The 17,855-nt window shown below is 35.2% G+C and overlaps 1 protein-coding gene across 1 annotated transcript in view; it reads left to right on the top strand.

The window, feature by feature from the left end:
* The window catches only part of Tinag (tubulointerstitial nephritis antigen), a 100,208-nt gene that overhangs the window by 28,031 nt on the left and 54,322 nt on the right, over positions 1 to 17,855 (top strand). Inside the window, exons 5-8 of the mRNA XM_059267022.1 lie at positions 8,201 to 8,324; positions 11,483 to 11,633; positions 14,432 to 14,612; positions 16,481 to 16,526. Of these exons, the coding sequence (XP_059123005.1) occupies positions 8,201 to 8,324; positions 11,483 to 11,633; positions 14,432 to 14,612; positions 16,481 to 16,526 (502 nt within the window). The remainder of the gene's footprint in view (positions 1 to 8,200; positions 8,325 to 11,482; positions 11,634 to 14,431; positions 14,613 to 16,480; positions 16,527 to 17,855) is intronic.

Below are 17,855 nucleotides of genomic sequence, written 5' to 3'. Positions count from 1 at the left end.
AAAATTAGATAAGCTTTTGGTTAGTAGTCAGGTCTTAGGTTCCACACAATGTAATTTAAGAAATACTGACTTCAGCTAAAATTTTAAAAGAAGAGTACTGGAAGGAACAGCAGTATATTCTGGGAAAAAAAGAACATTGCCAATTCCTCAGAAAAAACTTGAGACAACCAATTATTATGCCTGCATGCAAAGCTTACATTGACAAAGGCTCTTCTGAGCCAGCAGAAACATAACTGTTGAAGAGATGTTAAAAAGTATATGTGGGTTTGGTGATAAGCTTAGTGGAAGAGTGCTTGCCTAGTATATACAAAGCCCAGTTTCTACATCAAGTACTATATGCTTTCACAGACACGTGCAGGCATTTGTATATCTAGGGCATATATAGGATAAAGTGGTTGCTGGAGCCAGGGTGTTTGGACTTACAACTTGTGTCCTCCATAAAATGATGAATTCCGTTTACCTGGGTCTTAAAGTTGTATGAGCTCTGTAAACTGCTCAATATGTGCTCAATAAAATAGACTATAGTAGGACATTAAGGCAATACATTAACTATATTTTAGGTACTTTTCTCCTTCTTTGTATTTTTGACCTTGATTTCCTTAACCTTCAGAGAACAGCAGCACTCTGAAATGGGTTAGTTCTGAAAGGACTTAATTATTTAGACCTTCATCATTTTTAGCATTTTATTTCCAGCTAGAATGTAATACGCAGCTTTCCATTTACTGGCTGATGGATTTTAGAGATTTCTGATAAGCCTGAAAATTCTTACCATGCTCTTAGACCAAACCAAATCAAATCAAACCAACATAGTATATGTAAGATTGTTTCCAGATTTAATGTTCAAGGACTTGAGAATTTATCAAATAGCTCAAAGAAGCCTCATTGTGTTACATTTATTTATAAACATTTAAAGTACTTTGGATTAAAAATACTATTTTTGCTCAAAAATCCGAAAATTAAGAGCTTATTTGTATATTTGGTTCAGTTGAGATGGCTTAAAGGAGAGCCTGGAGAGATTACTCAGTGATTAAGGATACTTTCTACTCTTGTAGAAAAACAGTTTTAGTTGTCAGCACCCATATGGTGGCTCACAACCACCTGTAACTACAGTTACTATCAATTTGATGCCATCTTTTGACTCTGCAGATACTAGGCATGCATGCAGTACACATGCATGTAATATATACTCAGGAGAGACATGCAAACACATGCAATAAAACTCAGTAGATTCAAGAAATGAGCAGTTTTGTTATTGGCATTGTTGATTACCCCAGAAAAATAATTAGGTGTTATACCTAAAGTGGAACTAATAAAGTGTTAAGAAGGCTGGTATGTCAACTGAAACCCATAGCCATACTACTATATTTGATGTCAAGTTGACATAGGTTAAAAAAAAATGTTGTTACCCTAATAAGAATCTTTATTCAGCATAAATGAACTTAGTTGACAAACTCACAGATAAAAATGATAACATAAATTTTACATGGTATGTGAGAGTTAAACAAAAATATTATTTTATGAATTACATACTAACTTGTAAGGCCCCTAAAGTTTTTGATGAGAAAACAAAAGTTTATTTGATCATTTGAACATTTCCTCACTATATAGCACATAACAGTTGATTGACTGTTTTATTTCCCTAGTCATTAGATATAATCCATGTATTTTCTTTTTCTACTTATTTTAAATTTTTTATGAAATATACCTTGATCATGTTATTTTCCATCCATCAACTCTTCCCAGATTCTCCTCACTTCTAACAACCCAACTTCATGTTTTCTCTCTCACTCAAAACAAACAAACCATACAGTGGAACAAAAACACTTGAACTTGCTTAATATATGTCAGTGATAGCAAATGGTGAGATGTGAAATATACCTTTAAAAAAAATCAAAATGTGTATCTCCCCGTTTAGTTTTTATAAACTAGTAACAGGTTATTGAAATTTTCAATTATTTATTTATTTATTTATTTAACATCCTGACTGCAGTTTCCCCTCCCTCCTCTCCTCTTAGTCCCCCCCACACACTTCCTCTTTACCTCCCCCTCATCTATTCCTCCTTCATTTCTATTCATGAAAGGACAGGCATCCTGTGAATATCAACAAAACATGGCATATCAAGTTGTAACAAGACTAAGCACCTTGCCTTGCATTAAGACTTGAGAAGGCAACCCAGTATGAGGAATAGGGTTCCAAAAGCAATCAGAAAAGTCAGAGACAGCCCCTGCTCCTATTATTAGGAGTCCCAAAAGAGGACCAAGCTACACAACTGTCACATATATGCAGATGCAGAGTGCCTAGGTCAGTCCCATGCAGGCTCCTCCCCCGTTGTCTATTCAGTCTCTGTGAGTTCCTATGAGCCCAGGTTAGTTGATTCTGTGGGTTTTCTTGTGATGTCCTTTACCCCTGTAGCTTCTACAATTCTTTCTTCCTCTCTTCACCAAGATTCTCTGAGCTCAGCCTAATATTTGACTGTTGGTCTCTGCATCTGTTTCCACCAGTTGCTGGATGAAGCCTCTCTGATGACTATTGGGCTAGGCACCAATCTATGAGTACAGCAGAATATCATTAAGCATCATTAATTGGCATTGTGTTTGGTTATATCCTAGGTCTCTGGGCCATCCAGCCTCTGGGTCCTTGTGCTCCATACAGTGTCATGGGTGGACTCACCCTGTAGCTAGAGTTATCTCCAGTCCCACCTGGGCCCGCAGCCACTCAGACCCAAATAAACACACAGACGCTTATATTATTTAAACTGTTTGGCCTAATGGCTCAAGCTTCTTGCTATCTACTTCTTGTATCTTAAATTAACCCATTTGTATTAATCTATAAGTTGTCACATAGCTTGTGGCTTACTGGTACTTTACATCTTGCTTCTCATGGTGGTGGCTGGCAGCGTCTCCTAATTCAGCCTTCCTCTCCCAGAATTCTCCTTGTCTGCTTATCCCACCTATACTTCCTGCCTGGCTACTGGCCAATCAGCATTTTATTTATCAACCAATCAGAGCAACACGTTTTCACAGCATACAGAAAGACATCCCCAGCACTCACCCTTGTGGCATGGGTCTCAGGCTGGAACAGTCATTGGTTGCCTTTGTCCCCAGTCTCTGTATCATCCTTACCCAAGGACATCCCATAGGCCAGACAGATTCTAGGTCAAAGGTTATGTGGGTTTGTTGGTGTTCCAGTCCCTCCACTGGTAGTCTTGCCTGTCACAGGAGGTGGCCAGTTCAGGTTACATACCTCTTTGACTAGGAGTCTTAGCTAGAGCCATTGTGGGAGTTTCCCTTGTACCAGGTTTCTCCCTGACCCTGAAATGACCTACTTTCTGTTCAGCTCTTTCAGCACTGTCCCATCCTCACCACCCCCACCTGATCCCTCGTGTTCCCATCCTGACCTTCCCCTAGTCCACCCACGAAATCTCTTATTTTCCCTTTCCCAGGGAGATCTAAGTGAGCTCCTTGTTCCCTATCTTCTCTAGGCCTGTGGATTATAGCCTGGTTATCCTTTACTTTATAGGTTATATCCACTTACAAGTCAATACATACCATGTTTGTCTTTCCGGGTCTGGGTTACCTCACTCAGGATAATTTTTTTTTTTTTTTTAGTTCCATTCATTTTCCTTAAGGTTTCATGATGTCATTGTTTTTAACAGCTGAATAGTACTTCATTATGTAAATGTACCACATTTTCTTTAGCCATTCTTCAGTTGAGGGACATCTAGGTTGTTTCCAGGTTCTGGTTATTACAAATAAAGCTGCTATGAACATAGTTGAGCAAGTGTCCTTGTGGTATGATTGGGCATCCTCTGGGTACATGCCCAAGCGTGGTATAGCTGAGTCTTGAGGTATTTTCTAAGAAACAGTCGTATTGATTTCCAAAGTGGCAGTACAAGTTTGTACTCCTAGGAGCAACAGAGGTCTATTCCCTTTACTCCACATCCTCTTCAGCATGAGCGGTCACTTGTGTTTTTGATCTTAGTCTTTCTGACAGGTGTAAGATTGAATCTCAGAGTCCTTTTGATTTGCATTTCCCTGATGGCTAAAGATGTTCAACATTAAGTGTTTTGCAGCCATTTGAGACCTTCTGTTGAGCATTCTCTGTTTAAATCTGTACCCCATTTTTAATTGGATGTCTAATTTCTTGAGTCTGATGAAAGGATGTTGAAGATCTTTTCCATTCTGTAGGTTGCCATTTTGTCCTATTGACAATGTCCTTTGCCTTACAGAAACTTTTCAGTTTCATGAGGTCCCATTTATTAATCGTTGAAATTTTTATTTGAGTAAAAATAGTCCTTTCTGAAAGAAGATCTCATCCTAGCACTAATAGCACCTGTGTGACACAAGGCTCTGAGGAGACTAAAATGCTGACAATGAAAAGGAAAAGCAGAGTTAAATACCTTTGTAATTCACATAATATTTGTTTGGTTCCCAAACTCATGTATGCCAGGTAGCCACAGCACAATGAGTGTGGATGATGCCAGAGGGGCTGGGTCAGTTGTTGTGATGGAGCTTGTGTTGGTGTGTGTTCATCTCAGAACCTTCTCATACATGTAGGAAAAGGGATTGGTAGACTTTCTCGCTGTCACTGGGTTATGGTTGTTAAAATTCTAGCCACCACTCTATGCACACTGTTGTGAAGGTAACTGAGAACAACCAGACCACTGCAGGGACCTCACTGATCATCACAGATAGGTCTTCACAAAAGCTGTTAAAGAGAAGGTTTCTAGTATAATTGGAGGAGCTCATGTACCATATACCCACTAGCTGGCTTTCTGGTACCAGCCTCTTTCTTTTCTGTTCAGATTTCTTCCCCAAATCTGCTGCACAAGACATTAATTCTTTGCGTTACTATTTTAGCATGAAATAGAAAATGAAATAAAATGAAACAATCTGCATTGAGCCAATTGATAAACCTTTAAAACTATGAATATTATTCATAAGTTTTAGATACTCACATACACTGGCACTTGCTAAATAAAATATTGTGGTGAAAATATAAAAATGGTTCTTATAAATTGTTCAAGTAAATCAACTCCCTTTAAAATTACCTGCTAAATTTTCCTCAAACTTGAGTTCTAGGTAAACCATTTAGGATCTATTCATCTGTTCTCGTATGCATTTTTCTAAACTTTTAGTACCTCTGAAATTGGGGAGTTTTCTTACATTTCATAGATTTGGCTCAATGAAAGACAGCGTTGACCTGGAAACTTCAATGGCAATTCTTTATTCTTTACTAAGTATGATAAGGCTCACTGTGAGGGGCAACCCCAAAAAAACGACAGTGGTGTAAGCATGGCATAATCACCCTCCACTTCTGCAAGCAAAGCTGCAGAGGAAGAAGGCCCTGGGCCGAGCTGCATGCTGTTATTGCTCCTTCTTCTCTCGCTCCTTCATTTCCAAATGAAGAAATGTCTTGGTATTCTTTGGCCACTGACTTGGAACTGTGAAATGTTGGAACAGACTTAAGCTCTCAGTTTCATTATTGAAATTTTAGATGTTTCTGGTTATTCAAATTAAAATGGGGGAGAGGGTGAAGTTGGAGCTGGGGATAGAAGGTTGCTCCACATAGTGGGTGTCCTGTAGGTATAGAGTCAATAGTAACATGTATAGATTCATAATGGTGTTCTGGAGAAATTAAGTGTGTTTTAAGCCTCTCATTAAGACTGCCTTCCCATTCCCCATAATCTAACTAAACACAGAGGGTAATGTAAACAAGTATTGTGATTGGCACTGCTGTGTATTTATATCTCTGTGCATAGTATCTTTATAATTTCTGAATAAAATGTTGAAATAGGCAGACTGTTCAAATTAATTCTCAAATTTGGCTAATGTTGGTTTGGGAATAGAATTTATAATTGATTTTTTCAAGATAACAATATAAACAATTAAAAATGCCCTAATGAAAGAATGCATGTTCTGTTTGAAGACAAATTTGTACTTTATATAAGATCACATTTGGAATTTCTGTCACTCTTGGGTTGTCCTCTTGATTCTTTTAGTTACTATGTAATATTTCATCAAATTAATGTAATTAAAATGTATTATTTATTAAAGCCAGAATTCTTTAACCAATTCTTGAAAGCTATTATTTTGTAATACTATTTTTACTTATTGTCTCTTGAAAATATTCTTAGTTTCTAAGGGAATGTAATACTTAGGGGATCATGGGATGTAACATTTTCTCTGTGTTCCTTAGTTAAATCATTTGATATCATGAGGGAAATAAAATTGAAGGTAATTTCTCTGACTAGCTTTAAGTCATAGAGACTCATTTTCAAGGAAAACAATATTAAAACGTAGTTAAAAAACTTTAAAAAGCCAAAACATGAATTTCATGAATTCTTCTGTCTTATTGTATAGGTAAATATGTTTTCAACAAAAACACTATTATAATTGCTGTTTGTCTTTATGTTATCTCACTAAGAAAGATTACCAATTTTTTTTTTTGCAATTGTTAGCTTTAACGAATGAATCATGAAAGAAGCAAAATAGTGCTACAATGTTTAACAGGCCTAAAGGGGAAATCATATTTTAAGAGATGAAATCTATGTGACTTACACACACACACACACACACACACACACACACACACACACACACACTTATATTATTATCAAACTATCTTCCATATGCAAAACAGCCTGATCACCTCTCAAATGTGGAAGTCATATTCTATACCATTAAATTCTGCTGAAATATATTAGAAATGATAGAAGAGATATATCCTCACTCTGCTCTTAAATTGTATTTCAGTCATAAAATAACAACTGACATTCAGACACTCAAATTTTCTGGAAGCTTGAGGCAACTTAATGTGATAAGTGCTTAAATGCACACTGATAAGCAGATGAGAGTGATATGGGAAAGCACAGGTGATGTGTAAATCATGTTTCTGTTTCACATTTAGAAAGACACCTTTGAGTGTCTCTCCTCAGTCATTCCTCTCAGCTTATGCTGCTACAGCGCTGAGGTTCTGCTATATGGTCCATCTAGCAGCACTGGAATTCCAGATCCCCACGATGCTGATTCTTCTCATTTAGGCAGTTTGTGGTGACTAGCTCTATGGCCTTCATTCTTCTGTCTAAGTTGCAATACCTTTAGGAATGGACTCAGGATTTCTTTCTCTCTTCTTGGGAAGTAATAGTTCTTGAAGTCTAAAGTGAATTCTCTTGTCAATGCCCTAACTCGCAAGTTATTTTGGATGGATGCGTTTGTCATAGAGATGAATACATTTTAAATTTTACCAGCTTTAGACTTTGAATCTATTTTTTATTTGTCAGAAGTAATTTTTTGTAAGTTGTCAGATCAGTGGAATCACTAGCACAAATCATAAAACCATTAAATCAATGAAATTTCATCATTTACGGACATTTAGCTTCTGATACAAGGTGCTGCATCCACGTATTTCTCATACAGATGACAATAATTGAGCATGATGTCATCAAAATTCTAAATCAAGGGTCTAGTCTTAAGGAGAAAATCGTATTTAACTAAGTCTTTAGCATATCCATTAGCTTTTGGAAGTCAATCACCTCATTTATTGAAAAGGGTTGCAAATATTTCCTCTTATTATGTCACCTTGATATGTTGAGATAGTAGCAAGAACTGACCCTGTTAGAAATTTAATGCGGGTTTTTTATGACATCATAGTATTATCTCTTTGGTATTATACAAATTTTAAAGTACTCTTTAATAAGAATTTTATAAATATGAACAAATTAATTTTCAGTTTCATTTCTCATAATAATGCAAAATTGAATGATTTCCTGTGTTAATGTACAAATGCCCTAAATGCCTTTTGTTTGAAATTCTTTCACCTGACAGTTATATATACTCTCAAAGGGAAAAGAGAGATGGAAGTAAACATTCCTTATGAGGACTGAGTTTCACAATCTCATATGTCATTTCATGTGAATGAGCAATCTAAGATTCCAGCGACAGGTACACTGGTAGAAAGGTCCCTGTACTACATGGTAACCAGAAAAAGCATCCAATCCACGCTGTGATTCTCCACATACAGCTGCCTTTGAACACAAGTTGAAGAGAAATCCCCTGTAGCTATGCTTCCTTCAGACACCTGAACGCATTTTTTATAATTGAAAATCATTACAAACATTGCAAGAGGGCATGCATGATCTTACATTGACAGTGAGACATACTTGAGAACATCTAACACATCTGTCTCTCTTTCCGTCAGGCATCTTTTCCTGCCAGAGCCGATCTTCCTGAGATTTTCATTGCTTCTTATAAGTGGCCTGGATGGACTCACGGTCCATTGGATCAAAAAAACTGTGCTGCATCCTGGGCTTTTTCCACTGCAAGTAATAACATTTCAATCACTTCCTCATAACTTCTCTTGTCTTTAGAGCATGGTAGACTACTTGGACAGTTTATAAACACAGAAAATGTAAATAATAGAAAAAATGGCCAGTTAAAATATTCTGGCCAAAGAAAGGAACCTGGAGGTTATAAATGTTAATCTAAAACTTGGATATTAGTGCCTGATATATATAGACATTGAATAAAGAGGCAAACTTCATTTGATTTTGAGTTTGGATGAGGGAAAGAATTTTGATTCCTTTTCACCATAACATCATTAAGAATCCTATTTTTTTTTATATAAACTCACGCAGAATCTCTACATTATTTCTTTTTATAAGATTTTCAAAACTATAGTTATTAAACTATTTTGAAGCAAAATCCAATTCTAGAATTTAATCATAGTAGATTCAAATTTTACATCTCATCTTGTACATAATAAATCTATAGATTTTAAATTTAAGATGATATAACATCTTTATTAAGATTACTTTCCAAAATAATGTTAATGTTCATTTTAAACTGTAAGAAATACCTCTCTAACAGATAATTTTGTGCAAGTTCTTAAGGTCAATAAATAAGATACTCAGGTTGATCCCAAGATTTGATCTCCAGAATTATCCCCAAAGACTTTTCCACAATTAAGTAAAACCTACCATGATAACATCTGGATACTATCAACATCTTTATAGAGCTATGTTCTGGTGCTTTAATTCAGTCCTAAAAGAGCATTTAGGAGCAAACTAAAACACTACAGGCACTGTGAGATGAGTGCCTAGGATTTTGGGGAGGACAGCTTAGGTAGTGACATTCTCTGGGACAAGAAACTGCTGATCACTATGTACTTTTAATTCTTATCATTAATCAGGTTACTCCAGAAATGCTCTGGCGTAGCCATAGTCTTGGGATAGCTCACTTCAGAGGTAGTTACATATTTTTATTCTGTACTAGTACCCACCTTATCAGTATAAATGTTGTCTTTCCATTGTTTCTCTTAATGAGTTAGAAATCCATAACTCATTTGGGCCCTGTTTCAGACTCATTTCAGCACTGTTTGAATAAAGTTTTAATCAACAAAAAAAAAATCCCACTAATTTGTGCTTATGTGATAAACACCTCCTAAACTATGTGAATTCCTTAAATTTAGGATAGACCAGTACACCAAATGTATTTCTGTATACATTTGTATTTCTGGATACATTTATTTTTTCCTTTACTAAGAAATTTTTTAATTCATTTTACATACTAACCCCAGATCCCCCTCTCTTCCCTCCTTCCACTCCACAGCGTTACCTCCCCAGCCTACCCCCCATTACTTATGTTCTTAGTGGTAAGAAACACAGCACCTTGCCAGGGCTGCTGTGGAGAATGTGTGCATTAGTGTCCCCAGGTCATGGCCCCACAGACAGTTTCATTGCAGTCTCTGGAAATTCTCCTGTTTTATGAAGTAATTCACAAAGACAAGAAGTGTGAGAAACAGTCTGGCCTCAAGCTTCCACCTCCATTGCTACTTTTTCTTCATTGTAAAAGTATTTTCAATGAAATGATATACAAACACTTAAAATATATTTTTGATACTAATCACATAAACATCAATGTATCAAAGAACTTCTATTCTCCACTAGAAAATAAAGATTTACTCTCTTGAGAATATCAGAGGTAGCAGGATACTGTCATTTTATCCTACGAAGTATATCCTGTTGAAAAATAAACAGGGTCGAGAATGAAGGGGAAGCTGTTAATGAACACATCTAAACACAGCAGACTAATACACACATTTCAGGTGTGTAGAAAGCATACACAGACACATGTCTACAGGACTTAATTTAAAGTGAATTATTTTAGAAAACAACTCCAAATTGACACCATGAGGCTTTTTTGAGAAGAAGAAACAAAAACAAACAAAACAGACAAAAAACAAAAACTAAGTTCCTCTGAGAAAAGAGAATGCATTAAAAAAAAAAAGGCTTTCAGTTTTCTGCCTTTAATTGAAAGTGCACAGAATACTGATGTGGGATTTGACCAAGATGAACTATGAACACAGAAATGATGGTAGGTTTCTAACATCTCAAAAGTTCCTACTGAAATGGTCCTCACCCTAATTTTTTCTTCTCCTTTTACATTTGTTTACTATGGAAATGTGGTCACACTGAAGACATCATTTCTGCTACCATTGATTCGCTTCCCATTATCCTATGAGGGCAGAGAAAGGACCCCTTTCCTTTCCTGTTCTTTACCAGTCAATATATATTTATTTTTCATGTTAAAATTTTAAAATAGTGTGCATGGTATTAAGTGTCATGGCATTCCAGCGACAGCAAAACAAAACAAAAACAGAAGAAGCCCACACCTAGTGATACATTTCCTCCAGCAAAACCATATTTCCTAAACCTACCCTAATGCTGCAAGCAACTGAGAAGTAAGTTTTCAGATTCTGGAAACTATTGGGTACATTTATCATCCTAACAACTATGATATACAGCTAATGACTTTTAAGAGTATTATAGTAATGATAGTTATATACCCATTGATACGCTCACTTAGTTGCACATATATGCATATATATGTGTGTGTGTATCTATATGTTTACATGTAGAATTAACTGCATGCCTACTAAAATATTATTTTGAATCACATTATGGATATAAAAGAATGCTACAAATATTTTAGCTATAGTATAATATAGCTATAGTAGCTTAAATTAACAGAAGTATGACCTTCAGGGTAGTTACATTAGATGCCAATGTAAAAATTAGGAATTTGGTTTACTTTAGTGTAAAAGTTATGCTAGATTAATGGATTAGTTAAAATGGATTAGTTTATAGTTAATATTTCTGTGATGAATTTTCTTGATTTTTCATTCATATAAAACATAGATTTACCTGAAATTCTAGGGAAGATGCTGTCCTAGATGCAAGAGTTGAACAATTCAGGTACATAAATCTCTCTCTCAGAAAATCTGCCACTAGACAGGTTTCTTAATGAAAAAGAGTTCAAATATATAGAGACTATAAATGAGTATAGAACCAGAAAAGCCTTTAAACCATGAGTTAGTGAAGCAATACCAATTTTGAAAACTAGTTGAGGTTAAAGTAAAAAAGTATTAGAAATATGATATCACATATTATTTGAATATTAATCAGTATTTTGTTTGAAACAGGTGTGGCAGCTGACCGAATAGCAATTCAGTCCAAGGGTCGATACACAGCCAATCTCTCCCCTCAGAATTTGATCTCCTGCTGTCCCAAGAACCGTCATGGATGCAATAGCGGAAGCATTGATAGGGCTTGGTGGTTCCTGAGAAAACGTGGGTAAATAACTGCTCAACGTGTGTTTCTAGGATTCTTAGAAGTGGTTTTCTTTTTTAAGTGAGACTATAGAAAAAAACTGGTTTCAAGATTTTTTTTTACAAAAAGAAACTCTAAAAAAGGTGCCACATCTATATAACCATAAGTAAATGCCACATTTAAATATATATTGTCTTGGCTTCTGCTAACATTATCAGCCACTGGAGATAGTGTTGGAAGAAGGTATACATTTTCAGATAAATTAATATGAAGACTCAAAGAAGTATCTGTTCCTGTTGCTCTGAGCCAAATAGTTGTATTGGGTCTTCACAGAGAGAGTACCGTTGGTTAATGTCACTGATGAATCTGTTATTCCATTTGATTAGACAAATTGAGGAATATAGAACTGCAGGAAAAATCAGATTAAACACATGGAAAAGAAAATAAATGAGCAACTTAGAGTTTTCATGACCCATTAGTTTCTATCTTATAGGATGGAAAATGGCAAGTTGTTTTACTCTCATGTAGTTTGATATATATGTAACATCTTATGTCTAGTGTGCAACAAAGTTATTAAAGAACACAGGGAATTCTAGCTAACAGTGGTATAAAAGGTGGTTAATTTGTTCTTTACCATATAAGACTGATATGCCTGCTATTTCATGGCATCTGACCATAGCCAGCCATGAGTGAAAGGCATGACAGATGGGAGCTAATACATTAATTTCTTTCATATATTTCATGTAATAAAGAATTGTTATGAATTAAAGTTGCCCAATTTGGACTAGTATCTTCCAGTTTGGTTAACTTTTGCTTAGTCCTATGATCAAATGAAACAGTTAATATATCTACAATGTACACCTAGGTCTTAAGGCAAATCACAGAAGTGAGGACAGAGAGATTAAGAGCCTGAGGAACAGGATGACTACTATCAGATAGCATATATACATACATATATATTATAGTAATAATTAATGAAGAAGGGTCATGAATTTAAGAGGAAGTGGGAGAGGGGGCATTGGGGGAGTTGGAGGCAGGAGAAGTAGTGGTAGAAATGATGTAAATCCAGTACTCATGTATGAAATTTAAAAAAATGAAATCATCATCATCATCATCAGTAGTAGTATGCAGAGATGGCTCAGTGGGTAAAGTGCTTGCTGTGGAAGCATCATAACCTGCATAAAAATCAAGTTATAGTATCACAAGCCTATGATAGCAGTACTGGAAGTCAGAAACAAGAATATCCCAAGGACTCACTGGCCAGAAAGACTAATCCATTGGTAAACTCTAGGTTCAGTGAGAGACTCTATAAGGATAGTGAAAGACAAAGAAATCAACTTCAATCTCTGTCTACCATGTGTGTAATTAAGGACATAAGCACCATCACACGTGTACACACACGTATGTCACACACACAGATTTAGTATGTATATGTTAAATACATTACATACATAAATTGGCATTGCAACTCAACAAATCTCATTGTGTTTATCTGCTTAGTCCACCATAAGAAAATGCCATAGACAACAGACATTTTGTTCTGGCATTTGCAAAGTCAAGATCAACATGCTGGTTGATTCAGTGCATCAGAATTGATCTTTCCTTGGCTGGCTAATGTCTACCTTCTCATAGTATCCCCATATAGTGGAGAAATAGTTTTTTCTTTTTATGAGGAGAGTGATCCCGTTTATAAGGAGCCCATTCTCAAAACCTCACTTAAACCTGAATATCTTAAGGCCAAAATTCAGATGTCATTACCTAAGCATTAGAGATTCAATATCTTTAAAAAAAGATTACATTTATAATTAAAATTGAATTATATCACTTCTTCTATTCCCTTTCCTTCCTCTAGCCCCTCCATTAAACTCTTCTGTGCCCCAATTCTCAAATTTATAATTTTACTCTGATTATTTTTGTTACACACACACACACACACACACACACACACACACACACATACGCACTATGGAATTTATGTACATATACATAAGTACAACCTGTTGAGTACGTTTTTGTTGTTTGCCTGTATGCAGTTGCAGGGCTGACCACATTGAATTGGATGACCAATAAGAAGGCTTATCCCTGGGAGAGGCTAATTCTTCTCTCTCAGCAATCACTACTTGCTGATAGTTCTTTGCTAGGGGTACAGCCATTTTAGGATTGCATTTTTATATAACTAATTACATGGTTTCATTTCCACTATCCACTATCCAGTTCTCTATTCAGCAAGGTAATGTTAAATTTGGAGTCAAATATTTTGGAGCTAAATAACTACTTGTGTGTTCAGTTTCAAAATCTATCAATAATAGTTTAATTTTTATATAATATACAACTTAGAACTTCTTGCTCTATAAATTTCAATACTATATGTATATTATACTTTTCCCCCATAGTATCATGAACTAGACACATATTCAATGAAACCTTAAAAAAAAGGATAATGTAGTAGAAATGTCAACAAAAAAATCAATCTTAATTCCAAAAGTGAAGTTTTCAGAATATTCTATCAGCAAATAATCAAATAAATGTCTTCATATTAACCTGGATTTATGGCAGGATACTTTTCATCTTCAGGAAATTACACGCCAAGTATATAATTATTTATGAAGAATGGATCGAAATAAGAGTTAAAAATCATAATTAAATAGTAAAAGGAGAGAAGATTATAGTATCATTAAGCTGCTGTGTTATGTAGTTATGCAGTTTAGAGTTATGCAGGTGAATAAAAAGGAAAATCCACAAATGTTTAGTTCAGGAAACTTGACTATAGATACTATGACATTTTCCTGAATACTCTCCTCTTTTTTTCTTATTACTCTTAGACTGGTATCTCATGCATGCTACCCACTTTTCAAGGACCAAAACACTACCAACAATATCTGTGCTATGGCAAGTAGATCAGATGGGCGGGGAAAACGGCATGCCACTAAGCCATGCCCCAACAGTTTTGAGAAATCCAACAGAATCTACCAGTGTTCTCCTCCATACAGAGTCTCTTCAAATGTAAGTCTAAGCAGTAGGAACTAACAAGGATGCCATTCTCAAACTATATAGCTCTGCTGTTATTCATACTATTTTTAAATTATTATAGACTAACAAATGTTGTGTTTACAGATGTACTTTCTATTTATAGTTACATTTATTTGTGTATGGTGTGTGTGTGTGTGTGTGTGTGTGTGTGTCTGTCTGTCTGTCTGTCTGTCTGCCTGGGGATGAGCGTACTTCACTTGTATCTGGAAATCAGAGAATAACTTGGCAAGAACTGGTTCTTTTCTTCCATCATGTTGGTCCTGGAGATGGTGCTCAGGTCATCAGGCTTGGTGGCATACACCTGAATTTCTGAAATTCCCACTTTATCTTCCTAACTTGTTCACATACAGTTGATGCTATTCTTAAAGCGTCCATTAGAAACTGCATTTCATCAATTATAGTGCAATATAATTGTTATAGCAAAAATGAAAGTGTTTGGCTTAAATTGTAAAATGCCTCCCAAAAGAAAGTTTTTAATTATGCTTTATAAAGTATGTATGTGAATGAAACTGACAATTCACAACTAAGCCACTACCTGTTGGTGGCAATAGTTCATTTTATTGATCTCGTGTTTTAGTACATAGTATAAGCAAAGCTCACTATAGTGAGAAAAAGATCCCCTTAGACTCCAGCTTGTCATGCTTAGTGCTCATCCAGTTTTTACTCAATCTCATCAGAGTTATCTGGGCTCATTTAAGAAATACATGAACCTTTGGTTACCACCAGTTCTTTTGAGATTATAATCAAATGATTTTATCCTGGTGTACTGGTGTTTTATTTGTAGTTGACCTAGAACTTAAAGAAGTTAATGTCTTGCCATTATTTAAACCTCTACTCACCTATAATGATCTTATTAAATGAGATCATTCTCTATTGCCTACATAGATCATACCTTCTCAATCTTCTTTACTGATATAGGAAATAATTTCTCTGATTCAAATGGGTACTCATCTTTCCGCCTAAGGAAGCATCATGCAAGGGTTCAGACTGTGGAAAAACTTCCTTGTGTTTTCTTTGACCTCCAAGTGAGATTAATGTCTTTGTATTAACCTGGATTTATTGTAGGATACTGCTCAACTTCAGGAAATTTCATGCCAAGTATATAATTATTTACCAAAAATAGATTGGTGATAAAGTTAAAAATCATAATGAAATAGCAAAAGGAGGGGAGACTACAGTGTTATGTAGTTGTTTTCTGATTTTATCAATGGTCCTTTATGCTTGTCCCTATAATAGAACACATTATATGATCCTGGAGTTAGCTGTTCCTTTGTCTGTCTACACACCACCATGTAACTATCTTAAGGATGATGAAGCATCAAAATTTGTTCCTACCAGACTTTGTAATGCATACTTTGTGCTAAATGTGCATGGAAGAATGAATGAATGAATGAATGAATGAACTGCCTCACTACTTAGGGGACACCAAGTGCGAAACAGCAGTATTTATAATGAAGTCATAGAACCTTGCTCATCAGTTGTTTGGTGTAGCTGCTCTTATGATCAAAAGATCAGAGGTGACATGAATATTTACTTGCTCAATCTTCCAATTGCCCTTTACTATTTTTCTTTATCACCATAAAAAGTTACTACAGTTTTCTCTACTTCAAAATTATTGTCATAGAAATCAATAAAGCAAATGGGCTTATCATGGTTTTAGTAAGTTCATCACTGCAGTATGGTGCACATGACCATTTCGAAGCAGGACTGCAGCGCACCACAAGTGGCCAAGTCACTGAGGATTATGGAATCCCTGAATGGATTGCACTCTAGCTCATATTATACACCAGACATCAGTCATAGTATTTCTCATTGATTCTCATTGATACTTTTCATTCCAGGAAACTGAAATTATGAGAGAAATCATACAAAATGGACCAGTTCAAGGTAAGATCAGATGAAATGTCATTTTCAGTTATGAATATCTATATTAAGCAACATTACATGATATGACATCAAGGGAGCATAATAAAAAGAAAATCTTAGGCATCTTCATAAGAGTCAACACTTCTAGCCTGTGTAGTCGCAGAAGATTGGCTTACCAAAACATATCATGAGCTTCAATTTTACTTTATGAAGATAAACTTATTAGTTGAACTCTTAAATACTAACAACACATTTAAGGAAAGGTGGCTGAGTCTCTCCAGAGTTATCATGGACCATCTGACAGGCACACATGACTTGTAGTGATTAAGTCAATGGAGTGCACATTATCCTTGGTCACCTGTAAGAATCACACATAAGGTTATTTAATCACTTTCCATTTAGGTGGCTTTAGGAATACTTTGACAAAAAAGCAATGAACAATACTAGAAACAAATATGGTTTCCCTTTTAATATTAGATCAAAGAAAATCAAACAAACTAGGATGGCTTTTGAGTTTTACAAAACCATTTTTTTTAATTTGACTTATTTTGTAAATTTGTTGTTGGTAGTAAAGTATTATTAAATAATAAAATCATACAGTGGTATACTAGATATAGATTTTGACGTTAGGGTATATCTGATCCTTTTTCTTTATTGGAATCTGTCTTGTATCAAAAATGTTGATAAAGATAAATTCACAAAAAATATTTTCTGTATAACATTTTCCATTAAGTGCATGGGAAAACAAACCCAATGAGATGTGAAATGGGAATTCAAGTAGTTCCCACAAAAGGCCTGAAAATAGCATCAATATAGTGGGACATAAATTAAAAACACTTGCCATGTATTTGACAAACTATTGGTTAGTATTTTTCCCTTTATTTCTGAATGCTGATCTAATTAGTATTGATATAGGAAGAATCATAGATTTTAATATTTTTGTTGAAGTTATTTATCAAAAAAATCGAAGCTTATACTAAACATATCCTAAATTTAATTTTAAAAGATCTTAGAACTTTGCAACCAATAGATAAAGCTCTTTTTTTCTTAAGCATGTGAAAATTGTTGGCAGTTATAAATGTGAGAATTCATGTGTAATTTTACTATGTGCTTTGTCTAGTGGTGTCTATGAGACAAATATGAAAGACAGAAGAAATTTTAATTAAAGACCAAACTCACAACCCACACTTTGACATTTTCTTCTTAAATGATTTTGGCAGTTCATTAGGCAATAAGTTTGGCTTAAATCATTCTGAATTTCCAAATCATTGTAACACCACTCCCCAACCTCTACTCTTAATAGGGAGAACAAGGAATAGGAGACCATGGTAAATGAAGACCACATGAGAA

This window comes from Peromyscus eremicus, chromosome 7, assembly GCF_949786415.1.
Source record: "Peromyscus eremicus chromosome 7, PerEre_H2_v1, whole genome shotgun sequence".
NCBI lineage: Eukaryota > Metazoa > Chordata > Mammalia > Rodentia > Cricetidae > Peromyscus > Peromyscus eremicus.
This window is presented reverse-complemented; position numbering and strand designations above follow the sequence as displayed.